At 37.7% G+C, this 13,872-nt stretch overlaps 1 protein-coding gene across 3 annotated transcripts in view; it reads left to right on the top strand.

The window, feature by feature from the left end:
- spock3 (SPARC (osteonectin), cwcv and kazal like domains proteoglycan 3) overlaps positions 1-13,872 on the top strand; it is a 126,616-nt gene that overhangs the window by 78,308 nt on the left and 34,436 nt on the right. For all 3 annotated transcript variants that reach the window (XM_012967860.3, XM_012967861.3, NM_001102726.1), the window contains 1 exon segment: positions 795-909. In XM_012967860.3, the coding sequence (XP_012823314.2) occupies positions 795-909 (115 nt within the window).

Here is a 13,872-nt window from a genome sequence, read left to right on the forward strand (position 1 = left end):
GCATCAAAAAACCTGAACCAAAAAAATAGAGCTTTAGTAAATGTAATTCTTGTAATTGGCTGGATGAATAAAGTGGCAGATGTATTGGATTAAGTTTGGATCTAAAGTGGCATGACTAAGAGAAGGCTTATAATTCTGAATAGCAATGTGGCAATCATCCCTTTCTGACTGAAAAAAGCTGGATTTGCTCTTTATTGTCCACAGAAGTGAACTGGGCTACTGTTAATAACCAAATACATTGTTGATGTACAACTCTACATCATATGAAGATATGGATTGTTGGTGTTCTCTACTGAAGAGCTTTTCTTTTTATCCATTCATGCTAAGTAATATACTTCAGTACAGTTATGAATATTTTGTTACTTTTAATCCTTCCTGATGTGGGGACACCCCAGCTGACACCAATGGATATTGTTCAGAATATTACTGGTAGTAGTGTTGCTTAATCTGAAATGTGTGTGTTTCTTAAAAACTGCACTTGCCACTATATCTTGGTGGTAATATGTGTTTTGAACCATTGCTCAAATATACTTAATATGCTAGAATACATGAACTATGTTAACTTTTTATTACAATTGTATAGGGGTGTTTATTGTAGACATTTTAAGATTTTCTTCTAGGCCCTGTCCAGAAAAAGTGGTGGCAGCTCTGTCTTAATCTTTGGGTGGAATGTTCAAGCAAATATTAGTTGTAGATGTTTACCACATCTCTTATATATGTATGATAAAGGAATTCACTTAATAAGACCATAAATAAGTGTTAATTGATTTAGAAAGTGTTTCTGTTTTTTTCAGCCCTAGATCCATCTAAAGATCCATGTTTAAAAGTGAAATGCAGTCGTCATAAAGTTTGCATTGCTCAGGATCAAGAGACTGCTGTGTGCATCAGTCACAGAAGAATCACACATAGGTATGGACTTTTTTTAGATCATTATTTTCATTATTATTGTTCACAGTATGCAGTGGGATGGAGTAAAATTGTTAATGATCTAATCTACTATTGCCAATACAGTATATCTTGTAATGCTTATAAGTATGTTGTTTGGTTTATACTTTACATAAAGAGTGGCTGTCATATTTATTATTTCAGAGCACATGACTAATAAAAACAAATTACTCACAAAAGGGCAGAGGTTCACTATTGTCTGGCCTACCCAAAAAGGGGCCTTTTTCTACAGTTGTCCTGAATATGAATAAGTAGCTTTCAATTAATATGAGGCTATGATGTGCTTGGCAAAGACTTCTTGTAGAAGGTTTTTGTAATGAGACAGTAGAGTTTGAATTATTACAGCTCTTTAATTTGAATAGAAGATTTCAGCTGTAATCAAGATATTTTGATGTAGAAGGAAGCCAAACTGAGCCATGAGGAACATGGAGGATTATATTTTGGGAGGGATAGTTGAGAAGTTAAGTGGCTGAACTTGTTGCATGTTTGTCTTTATTTTTTTTATTGTCTTTGATTTTGCAACCTAATAATTTAAGGTATAGGATTTACTATCAGAAAAGTGTGGAGTTTTTTTAGAGGTTTTTTTTTAGTTTTTTAGTTTTGTGATTTGGAGCACAATGCCTTAGTGCTACATAAAAGAATGTAAATAATAGAAACACTGATATGTATCCACCAACCTGGATTGGTGATAGCTTAGGAGCAGATTCATCAAAATGTGAGTTACGAGCTTAAAGGAGAAGGAAAGGCTACATCACTGGGTGGGTACCAAAATGTTAGGAACCACTTACCGCACCAGCCTGGGGTAGCTGCGAGAAAGCAATCATCCTCCTTCTTCTGTCTTTGTGAAAAGCCAAACTTAAACAAAAAAATGCGCCAGCCCCAGGATCCCAAAGACAGGAGGACTAAGGGAGAGGAAAGACTCGCTCGTACTAACCCGGCTGGTGTGGTTTTGTCCTAATAGAAATGAATAGAATGTGGATGAATTTTTATGTATTGAGCTCTAAACTCACATTTTGATAAATCTGCCCCTCTCTTACCATCAAGTACAAGGTAATCTTTTAGTATTATTATTATTATTATTATTATAGAGAAAAAGGATATTGTACCACAATAAGATTTGTTTGCTGAAACAGCACTCAATAGGAAATGGCACTTTGGTATTTCAGAGTTTTCTGCATAATGGGAATAATGGGTTTTTACATATAATAGATCCCATACCTGTTCCTACGTGGTGTACATACATCAGAGGTTTCTGCCAGAACATGAACATTGATAATGGCATACTTAAAGGACAAGGGAATACACTAAAAAGCTAGATTATTGATTCAGGGAAAGTGGTGGGAAGACTAGATAGAGAAGATATCAAAGCTTGGGGTCAAACTGACAATTAGTTGAATGGGTTAAACAGACACCTACAGTATCAACCATTGTCACAGGCTAAAAAGCAGACAAGTGCCCTCTGGTTATTTAAGAGAAGGACAGTCAGGTAGGGAATGGCCCTTCTAATATGAGAGCACAATGCTTTTTGAACTTTGCATCATGCCTTCTGGCGTTTGTTGCCTGTTGGAGCACAAACATTATGGCTTCTCTCAGTATGCAGCACTGGTAACTATATAAACCATATACTGTAATACACACAGCAATAAACGTGTTTGGTGTAAATGTATTTATGTATATAAATGTCAGCTTACTCCTGTCTGTCCTCTCACATTCACAGTGGAAGGTATTAGTCAGTTTTCTAATGTACCATGAAATATATTTCCCCAATAATCGTGTATTGAGTCTGTTTTAATATGCCTTTAAGAATAAAACTACAACATCGAATAATTTAAAAGAGGAAATCAAGAAAAGAAAATCATTTTGCAATAGCTGAACAATTTCTGAGAGGTTTTACTTTCTACTTAAATGCAGAAATCACATACTGTATTGCAAATGTAACCTGATGGGATATCAGATGATGTACCTTTGTGCCTCAAGGCAAAATATTAAATATTTAAGGCTTCTGGAGAAAAATGTAAAATATAGGTATCCTGAAAATAGGTTTTGACTGTGTGCATTTTCCATTGTTTTATAGCCTGGGATGTACTGTAACGTGAGTGATCAAACAGTATAACACTTGAAACGGCTCCCAGGTTGTACATTTTCTGTCCTCATTTCCCATCGGCATTCAGAGCAATTTTTTTCTTTAAATACCTTGCTTAATATGATGGTGTGCAACTGTAGCTAATATTGTGTAGTTTGTTACAGTTGAATTGAATATGTTCTCTAAATAGAAGAATGGTAGATGAATAATTCTCAATGTTTATTGTTACAAATGATGATTTTAGGCAGAAACACATTGGGTATAAAGAGATTACATTTGCACTGCTTCCTTGTTGCTGCATATGACACCATCACTGTGAGGAGACCATTAACACAGGCAAATGATCATTTATTTCTGGCTGTTTTATGGGAAACCTTCGCTGTCTTTTGTTCCAGGCAGAGGGGCTTTGTCTTCCTTGGTCCAGCAGCAGGGCAGCACATGTAGCATTTGGGGCAGTTACATCAAAGTGCTAGCCTTACTTTTACCCACATTGAACCAATTGCTCTCCTAGGATTTCTCCTTCATTCCAACATAAGGCATGTGGCTGAATGAGTAGAGTCCCATCCCAAAGAAAGGGCTGTGCTACTTTCTGTTTTCTCCTGCATTGAAGGACCAACTGCAGGGGGATGCAGGAAGAACTGCCTGTGTGTAAGGGCCCTCACAGTGACAGATTTCTAATTCTTGGAAATTGAAAGACTCACAAAAGGCCTGTCCCATAGCTGATTAAATGTGGGAGATTCAACCTACCAAACAAGCTAGATCTTTCTACAGTAGTTACAATAATTTTCAGATCCTGGAAAAATATTAGCATGACGTCTTTCTGAAGAAACACAGGATCATTAGTAATTATTCATAAGATTTATTTCAGTCTAGATGTAAGGGGCACCACTATAGACGTAAGAAACTCTTTGGCTGCAGCCTCTCTGTCAGATGTGTTGGTGTACCTGCTGTAACTTTCATCCTGAGGGGCAGCAAAATAACATTTGTCTTTTAGCTGCTGTGGTTTGTCTAGTGCTTCTGGATATACATTTTATTGTATGGGAAACTTGGTTCCATTTTCCATTTATGAATGGAATGTGATTTTTGGACGTTTTCTGTGCATCTGAGGTCATCAGCCATATTATCATTATAAGTAATGAACTGCAAGCAATCTCTTTTAGCCCATTAGGAAAATGAGAACACGTACAGTGTTTTAATTGTCAAGAGAGCTTATCAAAAAAGTGTAAATCCAGTATATCATGGCGGCCATATGTGCAGATTTAGATGGGCATGTTCTGACACGCCATCGAAATTGGGCTGTCTGGGCTAAAAATTTTATATTGCAATGTGTGGTACAGCATGTGTATGAATCATGCCCACAGGATAGATAACAGCAAAACCAAGTCAGGCCATCTCTGCCCATCTTTAGGGACACTTCTATCGTGCAGCTCCAACATGCCTCCAAAAAAGAGACATGTAATTTGCATCGTGTTTTCTCAACAGCTAAAATGCTAAGCCAGTTCTTCTGCTATACTCAACAGTAGCCTGTCAAGCATATGTTTGTTTCTGGGTTGCGTAGTTGTTCCATAGCTATTGGAAAGTGTACATCTACGACTGGTATGCACACCAATTTTCAGTTAATTTGTTTTATCTTTCTTTATAATGTTTACCAATAGGGACTAATTAAAACAATTGCTATGTTTTTTTATTTCCATGTAAAGTTAAGTCTCACCCTTCCCTTTTAGAATGTAAGCTCTTGTGAGCAGGGCCCTCCCCCTAGTGTCTCCGATCCGATCCAATGTAACTGCAAACCATTTTTGTGAATTGTTTATATGTACATGTTAACTGCTATGTCTTTTGTACCCCTCTATTCTGTAAAGCGCTGTGTAAATTGATGGCGTTATATAAATAATAATAATAATATAAACCAACCAAGGGTTTTGAAACATGTTCAGAATTTAAGGTTTAAAGTTTTAGGATAGAGATTAATAGGGTATTTTCAATAAATGTACGTTATTTGCAGTTCGGCCAGTGTTTCTTGCCATTTGTGGCACTCATATAAAGTGCACCAGTTGCAAGGGAGAATGAATCTAATAGAACATACACAGTAACTTTGTTGCATAAACATTCAAAAGTGCCTATATTATTGATAAAGCAGTTTCTTGGCAGAAACCTGGGCATTGGGGATAACTATTGTGCAAAAGAGACCAGCGAACAGGGTATATATTTGTATGCAAACTGCCTTTAGTGTTCAAGCATTTACAATTTCCAGTGTGTCTGCATTTGTGATATCCATCTTTAAAACTTCTCTAAAAGAGAAAAAAGTCCTTGTTTTTCCCATGGTCAACTGAAAATAATTTCTTTATATTTGCCCCAATTAAAAAATGTGTTGCAGTGCAGAAAGATATTCTGTTATTTTAAAGATGAAACCACAAATTTCTAGACAATTCTGGGTATGTCATCTTGGGGGAAAAGGGGGGTTTTCTTTTTTTTCAATAAAAATTGTGTAGCTGTCACATTCTCTCCCTGTCATATAAATAGATATAATGATTATAAGAATTCTAGATAACTTTTGACAAGTGGGGTAGTACAAGGTTACTGGTACAGGTATGGAAGCAGTAATACAGAATGCATGGGACCTGGGGTTTTCTGGATAAGTCTATAAAAAATAATTTAAATATTGAATAAACCCAATAGGATTGTTTTGCCTCCAATTAGGATTAGTTATATTTTAGTTGGGATCTAGTACAAGGTTCTGTTTTATTACAGAGAAAAAGTAAATTGTTTATAAAATTTTGAATTATTTGATTAAAATGGAGTCTACGGGAGTTGGCCTTCCTGTAATTCTGAATAATGGGTTTCCAAATACCGGTTCCCATACCTGTACTAATTAATACAATCATTAATGATCCAGGACTAATTCACTTTTGTGAATCATCTATGAGCTAAGTCAAAATTATTTGAGTGGAAGTATGAACTTTTACTGGAAAGTGGATATTTATGAATGGGTATTAGATTTCACTATAATACCCAAGAGCTACGGATACCCTATAATATATATTCGATGGTGCGTAAAGTGCATAAGGGCACAAATTCTGCGCCTTGCCCCTGTAGCGCCCTCAGCTCTAAACAAAAGTGAAGTACTGCAGCACTCCATGGCATCAGCACAGCAATGTTGGTCCTTTATCAAGCTGTCAAAAATAAAGCACCAGAGAACACAAAGTTGCTATAATGATACTATTGTTTTATTTAGCCTGAAGTTCTGCAGTACTTTACTTTTGTGGCCTGCTAAGCTGTGTTGGTGAGTACAAGTCTAGCGCCTGCACCTGCTGAAAGAACTCCTTATATACGAGCGTGGGGATTTGTTTTAGCGCTCTCAGCTCTGGGATTACACACAGGGCTCCATAGCAGTTTGTACATTCTGAATGATTCAATTCTGAATGCAACATAGGGCTCATTCCAGAATATGCTTATATGCCTCTCACTTAAACAGAAAATTGGAAAACTTATGTGCCACCCCAGGAGGGAGTCGCTTTATGTGGGGAACTAGTTGGATAAAACGTAAGTGCCACCCCAGCATATTGAGTCCTGGTGAATGGCATTTTTATATTGATGGATGTCATTATAGTTTAATAAACCTGTGCTGAATATATTATTTGTCTGATTGTTTCAATTAATATGTATGGTTTGTATGGTATGGTATTTGTTTTTACTTAAAGGGATACTGTCATGATTTTCATGGTTTACTTTTTATTTCTAAATTACATACACATTACATTGTTTACATAGCAAATAATTCACTCTACCATTTAAAATTGTATTCTTGAACCATCAAATGTATTTTTTGTAGCTGTAATATTGGTGTGTAGGCGCCATCTGTAATATTGGTGTGTAGGCGTCTCAGCTTTCAGAAGGAGCCAGTACTATACATTAGAACTGCTTTCAGATAACCTATTGTTCCTTTACTCCCATGTAACTGGGGGAGTCCCAAGCCGGACTTGGATTACTTACTATTAAGTGCAAGTCTAATAGCTACTGGGAGTTTCTCCTGGGTGGAAAAGGAGGGGGTGAGATCACTCCAACTTGCAGGTCAGCACTAAAGTGTGACTGAAGTTTATCAGAGCACAGGTCAAATGGCTGTGGCACCCTGGGAAATAAAGAATATGGCTATCCCCATGTGAAATTTCAAAATTAAATATAAAAAATTGTTTGCTTTTTTGAAAAACAGATTTCAATGCAGGATTTTGCTGGAGAAGCTGTATTAACCGATGTGTTTTGAAAAGTATTCCTTTAAGGAGGACAAATAATGAAATGAAAAGTCACAATCTACTTCCTGTTCATACAAGCACAGTAAAAATAAAATCACCAGCCCACTAGGAAGTCATGCAGTTCATTTTACAGACAACTTCTGGTGATCTGTTCTGGTTGTGCTTATAGGAACCGGAACTAGATTGTAACTTAACATTCAATTTTAGGTTGTACCTGTTTAGTCAGTAAGTTACTAAAAAAACATACATAGTTCCTAATTAAACCAACAGGCAAAAAGCATGTTCAAAATAAGTCTTATTTGTTGAAAGAGAAGGTGTTCCAATTAAATGTTAATTGGGGTTTTTAAGAAATTACGCTTTTCATTATAAAATCATAAACTGTTTTTTACTGTTTAAGTGTATTAATAAAGTTTGATACCAGCATAATGGATAGTGTAATTTTCAGCAACAAAGTATATAAGAAACAATATAAATCAATTTGAAAGATTTTAAGTATATTTTATATAGGTATAATTATTGAAATTTTTTTAATTATTTTTTCTTAAACAATAAAGAGCTTCTTACTGAGAGAGGTAATTGAATTTGAATGGAATCTTTTCAAGTAGTGATGTCTCTCTCTCTCTCCTTTCAAAGATGTATGTAAAGCTGAAGTACAAGGTGGCCTCCATGAAAAACAATGAAATGAAAACATTAAACTACTGGAGATAAGATGATCAGTTATCTAATTCAGTTCTTCAGTTCACTGTTCACCTTTTTAAAGAAATATTATAATTAACTGAATATGATCTAACAGGAGAGACGGCAATTGTGTGGAGTATGGAAATACTCAGAGATACATTAAAAATGTAGAGGAGCATGGTGTCACAGTGAGTAGGGTGTCACAGTGAGTAGGGTGTCACAGTGAGTAGGGTGTCACAGTGAGTAGGGTGTCACAGTGAGTAGGGTGTCACAGTGAGTAGGGTGTCACAGTGAGTAGGGTGTCACAGTGAGTAGGGTGTCACAGTGAGTAGGGCTGCTGCCCTGTAGTGTTGGGGTCTTGAGTTCGATTCTGGCATGAACAGTACCTGCAAGGAGTTTATATGTTCTCCCCATATCTGTGTGGGTTTCCTCCATGTTCTCTGGTTTCCTGCCACACTCCAAAAGCATACAGGCAGGTTAATTGGCTCCTAATAAAATTGGCCACAGTGTGTGTGAATGTGATAGGCCCCCAGGGGCAGGGGCTGATATATGGACCATTTAATTTATTGTAAATTAAGTAGATTTAAGTACATTCAAGTGAAGTTATTTGCCATCTTCTATTCTAAATGTTTAATTATTATACATAGTATGTAACATAGTAACATAAGTTAAAAAAAGACATAGGATGAGATAGCATCATGAAAGAGCAGTTTCCAATGCAAATTTTCATGTTTTTTTAAAATATAATAGTAACATAGTAACATAGTAAGTTGGGTTGAAAAAAGACATACGTCCATCACGTTCAACCATAATGCCTATATATAACCTGCCTAACTACTAGTTGATCCAGAGGAAGGCAAAAAACCCCATCTGAAGCCTCTCTAATTTGCTGCAGAGGGGAAAAAATTCCTTCCTGACTCCAAGATGGCAATCGGATCAGTCCCTGGATCAACTTGTACTGAGAGCTATCTCCCATAACCCTGTATTCCCTCACTTGTACTGAGAGCTATCTCCCATAACCCTGTATTCCCTCACTTGTACTGAGAGCTATCTCCCCTACCCCTGTATTCCCTCACTTGTACTGAGAGCTATCTCCCATAACCCTGTATTCCCTCACTTGTACTGAGAGCTATCTCCCATACCCTGTATTCCCTCACTTGTACTGAGAGCTATCTCCCATAACCCTGTATTCCCTCACTTGTACTGAGAGCTATCTCCCATAACCCTGTATTCCCTCACTTGTACTGAGAGCTATCTCCCATAACCCTGTATTCCCTCACTTGTACTGAGAGCTATCTCCCATAACCCTGTATTCCCTCACTTGTACTGAGAGCTATCTCCCATAACCCTGTATTCCCTCACTTGTACTGAGAGCTATCTCCCCTACCCCTGTATTCCCTCACTTGTACTGAGAGCTATCTCCCATAACCCTGTATTCCCTCACTTGTACTGAGAGCTATCTCCCATACCCCTGTATTCCCTCACTTGTACTGAGAGCTATCTCCCATAACCCTGTATTCCCTCACTTGTACTGAGAGCTATCTCCCCTACCCCTGTATTCCCTCACTTGTACTGAGAGCTATCCCCCCTACCCCTGTATTCCCTCACTTGTACTGAGAGCTATCTCCCATACCCCTGTATTCCGTCACTAGTACTGAGAGCTATCCCCCATACCCCTGTATTCCCTCACTTGTTAAAAAGTCATGCAACCCCTTCTTGACGCTGTCTAATGTATCAGCCAGTTATGGTATTTCCTATAGGAGAATCTTAATTTAAACTTACAATTTATAATTATTAATTTAAGAGATGCATATGAATCAGATTTAGCTATTATTTTCTATTTGTTGTTATACCATTTTTCAATTTCCTTTGCAATCCACTGTCTCAGGGGTTTGATAATGCAGTCAATAAGATTAGAATTTTGGTATATTAGATCTTTTTTCAATTTCTTTCCTTTAGATGTTCTTGAGTCGTTTAAACTCACACTGCAAAGAAGAGAAAGACTTGGACATAACAGGAAACTTTAAAAAACTTTTACATTTTTTTTGTGTAGATATTAGAATCATCTGAAAACATAACAAACAGGAAATATGAAAGACAGGTGGTTGTATTAACAATCTGAATTATTGGACATCTGTTATCAAACTTCGAAAACATATTTTCTAAAACATAATATTTTTTATGTTTATTGACGTTTCATGTCATAGAAAATAAAAACTTTTCTGCACATGTCAGTTCCACATAACAAATTCAGCTAATGCAGTAGGCATATATTGTCTGTTTATCAAGCAGAGAATTTTATTTTTAACATGATTTTGCCACATATTTTCATGAAAATATTACTCTACTTCAGTATAAGCACAATCCTTTGAATTCAGTAGTGCAATAAAACAAGTGGAAAAAATGTCCCAGATAATACTCTTCCGGTGGGAGATAGAATTTATTACACCAAATTGCATACCTATTAATATTTGTTGTCTGCAAATTTAAAGAATGTACCAGCTTGGGCTTTTCCCCAAAGTGAGTTGCACCTAAACCCAGTTTTATGAAAGGTACTTGCGGCTAAGTGCACTCTTTGCACTTCTGTTGCACTCTGTGTAGACCATTCATGATCAGGTCGTGCATGCTTCCGTACTGGCCACTGATGTGCCTATTGATTTGGGGGAACCCTGGAGCTACAGCCCACCTCTTGACCAGGCGATAACTCTAGGGAGGGTTCCCTCAATGCCCTGAATTAATAGGTGCAGCACACTTGCGCCTAGAGAATCGGGTACAGACATCATTCAGAGCACATGTATTTGCATCCATTTCGCCATATTGGACACAACTGTGTGTGTCAAGAAAAGCGCCCATTTGTGTCCACAATTATGTTGGAATTTTGGGGGAAAAACCCTGCATTGTGGGAAAAAACACACCAGTGGCTCTCAAAATTGAACTTTGTTCACTAGCCTGTGGTAAGTGAGCGCACCTTAACAAATCCTTGTAACCTGCTGAAAAACTGGTTTCAGTATTTGCTTTATGGTATGATACTGACATTATCTAGAAAAATTGTTAGATGCATAACTTCCTTAGCAAGTTGCACCCTGTTACTGTAAGGTCCTACATGTCTTCTTTTTTTGCTGTAAATTCAGTTATGGCTTACAAATACGTGTCACTGAGCACTGATCTCTTCAAGGGATCTAAATTTGCTGGTTTCTGGTAGCATCAAAGTACATCAGCGCAGGACCCTTTCAAATTAATTATTTAACAAAGAGTACATTTTTTATTCTCTTTTAAAATATATATCTAAGAAAGAGTTTTGCATATAGACCATGATCATGAGTTTCTGTAAATTGACACTTTGAAGCTGTGTGCTAGAGCAGCAGTGACCTATCAGATTCTTGGAATTGTGATTAATCCTTCTCCTGATGATTTGCAGTATCAGATCAATAGATAGTGATATAAGCACTTCCCTTAAATAGACTCTGACTATGTAGGGATGTGCTCATTGTGTTGAGTACATAAAACAGGTGCAAGGTTAAAGTATAAAATAACTGCAAAAAAACATTTCATGAAACATTTTTATGGAAAGTGCCAGTAAATTATTGTAACCCTAATTTGGCTACTGTTGTACTTTTAACACGCAACTCCCTGCGTGTGGTGCTACAGGAGCCCTGAGCCCCCGCTTATTATGACGGACAGGTATGATATAAATGAATGGCGTGCCTCCACCCAGGGTAGGTATAGGTAGAACTATATGTCTCCTCCCTGGGAAAACTCTGAGGTCCTCCTTGGACCCGGACTCCCAGCAACTCCCGGTACCTTGCCCCTCCCTTGGGGTAGCTGCTTACCAGGCAGTTGAGGATCCTCAGTATATGAATAGCCAAGACACCGGTTAAAATGGTGAACCAGATGAACTTGTTTATTGTTGATGCAGGCAGAACACTTAAGAGGTTGTCACACAGACGGCTCAAGTCACACTCTCTCTCTTTGGGCTACCCCCGGTACTCACGCCAGATGATTCCACCTAGGAACTCACCCCGGTCCATGCGTAGGGCCCCTTCACTGGGAACACTCCCAGGTGCTGACTTGGCTCCTCTTACTACACACTACAGGTCCTTAACTCCAGCCATGAGTGCTGGGGGGTCTTAACCCCTCTCTCTCCTGTTGGGGCTATCACTGCCCGTTCTCTCTAGCCTGCCTGTCACTCCTAGAGTGACCTATTACAGTACCTCCTGTACTAGAACACTAGCCTGTTGTTCACCTCCTTACAGAGGGGTCCCAGGCAGAAAGACCTTCACAAAATGGGTGTCATCCCTTTTTATATTGCAGCACACTGCCACCTAGTGGTTGCTGCTAAACAACAGGGAAACTCCCTTTTCACACATAAACAGCTAGGACCACCTTTAGGTGTCCAAATCACATAGGCCACCCTCATGGTGCCTGTCTAAAGGGGAACTAATACTGAAGGGGCCCAATTCTTTGGGGTCCCTACACTATATTTGCAAAGTGGGTCTGCAATGATTAAAAAAGCCATAAAAACAAATAGAACCTGAACCATCCTTTTTTTTCTTTATGCTCTTTGCAAAGTGAATAAGGATGAATCTATGTCTGAGAAGCATGTAGCAGTGTAGGCACTGATTCCATAGAATCCCAAGTTGTTTTCCATTGGGAAATGCTCAAATCTGCTCTTCTTCTCTGCCCAAGGCAGCTGCTCAAATTTTCCCCTCAAAATGTTAGATCAGATCATGTCCTTTTTCTTCATCCAAATAAAATTGTCAAAAGAACTTGGGCTTATAGTAATGAAAGATAAAGATAATGCTTAAGTAATATCTGCCAGGAGTACATAAAATCAGTTGCAGCCAGACATAGATTTTTTACCATAAGATGCCCAAACAGGCCTGAATTCTCACCACGGAATTTTGCTGCTGAAAAATTTGTTACGCTTAAAAAAAATTTGCCGCATGTCAAATTGGGCACGGTTGCGTCAAAAAAGGGCACCACCGCATTGAAAAAATGCACGGGTGACAAAAAAAGACGTAGGTGACAAAAAAGATCACACAGCAAATGCGTTTCGCAAAATTTATGGGGAAATGGGACAGATTCGCTCATCACTACTCACCAGTTAGGCAACAGCAACATCTACTGGGAATTTCTTGGCATGATGGACTTGAACTACTGTCTTTGGAAACGAAGCATGGTCTGTGTCCCTAGGGTCCAAACAGTTTATTCATGTCCCCAGGATCCAAACAGTTTTATTCATACTCATTACCTGGTACTGCTCTGAGTGAGCAGTACCAGGTAACTGTACTACTAATTCTCTAGTTATATTGCTAGGCATATATTGACAGACTTTATTAAAAATAAAATCCACCCATTTGTTCTGATCAGCAAATTTTCAATTGTGCTTTGGTGTTTTGTCTCATAAGTGTGACATTTACTTTCTTTTCTATATAAGTATTTGTACAGATGTGTTATGATTATTACACTCTCTACACTGTCTTCTTTTCATTTTAATAACCATTATTAATGGGCTGAGATCCATAGTGGTGGCATATTAGCTCTTGATCTGTAGTAACAATATGAGTGCCTTGACAGCAGACTAATAAAAAGGATTTGCCATAGTTTTAGCCACATGTTACAGGTATAGGATTTATTATTGGGAAATCTGTTATCCAGAAACCTCTGAAATATGGGTATGCCATTTCTGATAGTGCCCAATTTAAAATTTGCTTGTGCTATGTAATAAATGTACTTTGTGTTTCTGTTGTCAGTGGAGTAAAGAAAATTCATGCAATCATGTTAAAATATTTTTTATTTCCATAGTTCTATACCTTCTATACTCTATTGCCATACTCTTTTATACCTGAAGAGGCTGTGGGAAATAGGATTATTATACTATACTTTGTTGTATAGATACTGTGGCAACAAAAAACCCTG

This window comes from Xenopus tropicalis, chromosome 1 (assembly GCF_000004195.4).
Source record: "Xenopus tropicalis strain Nigerian chromosome 1, UCB_Xtro_10.0, whole genome shotgun sequence".
In the NCBI taxonomy this organism is placed as follows: Eukaryota; Metazoa; Chordata; class Amphibia; order Anura; family Pipidae; genus Xenopus; species Xenopus tropicalis.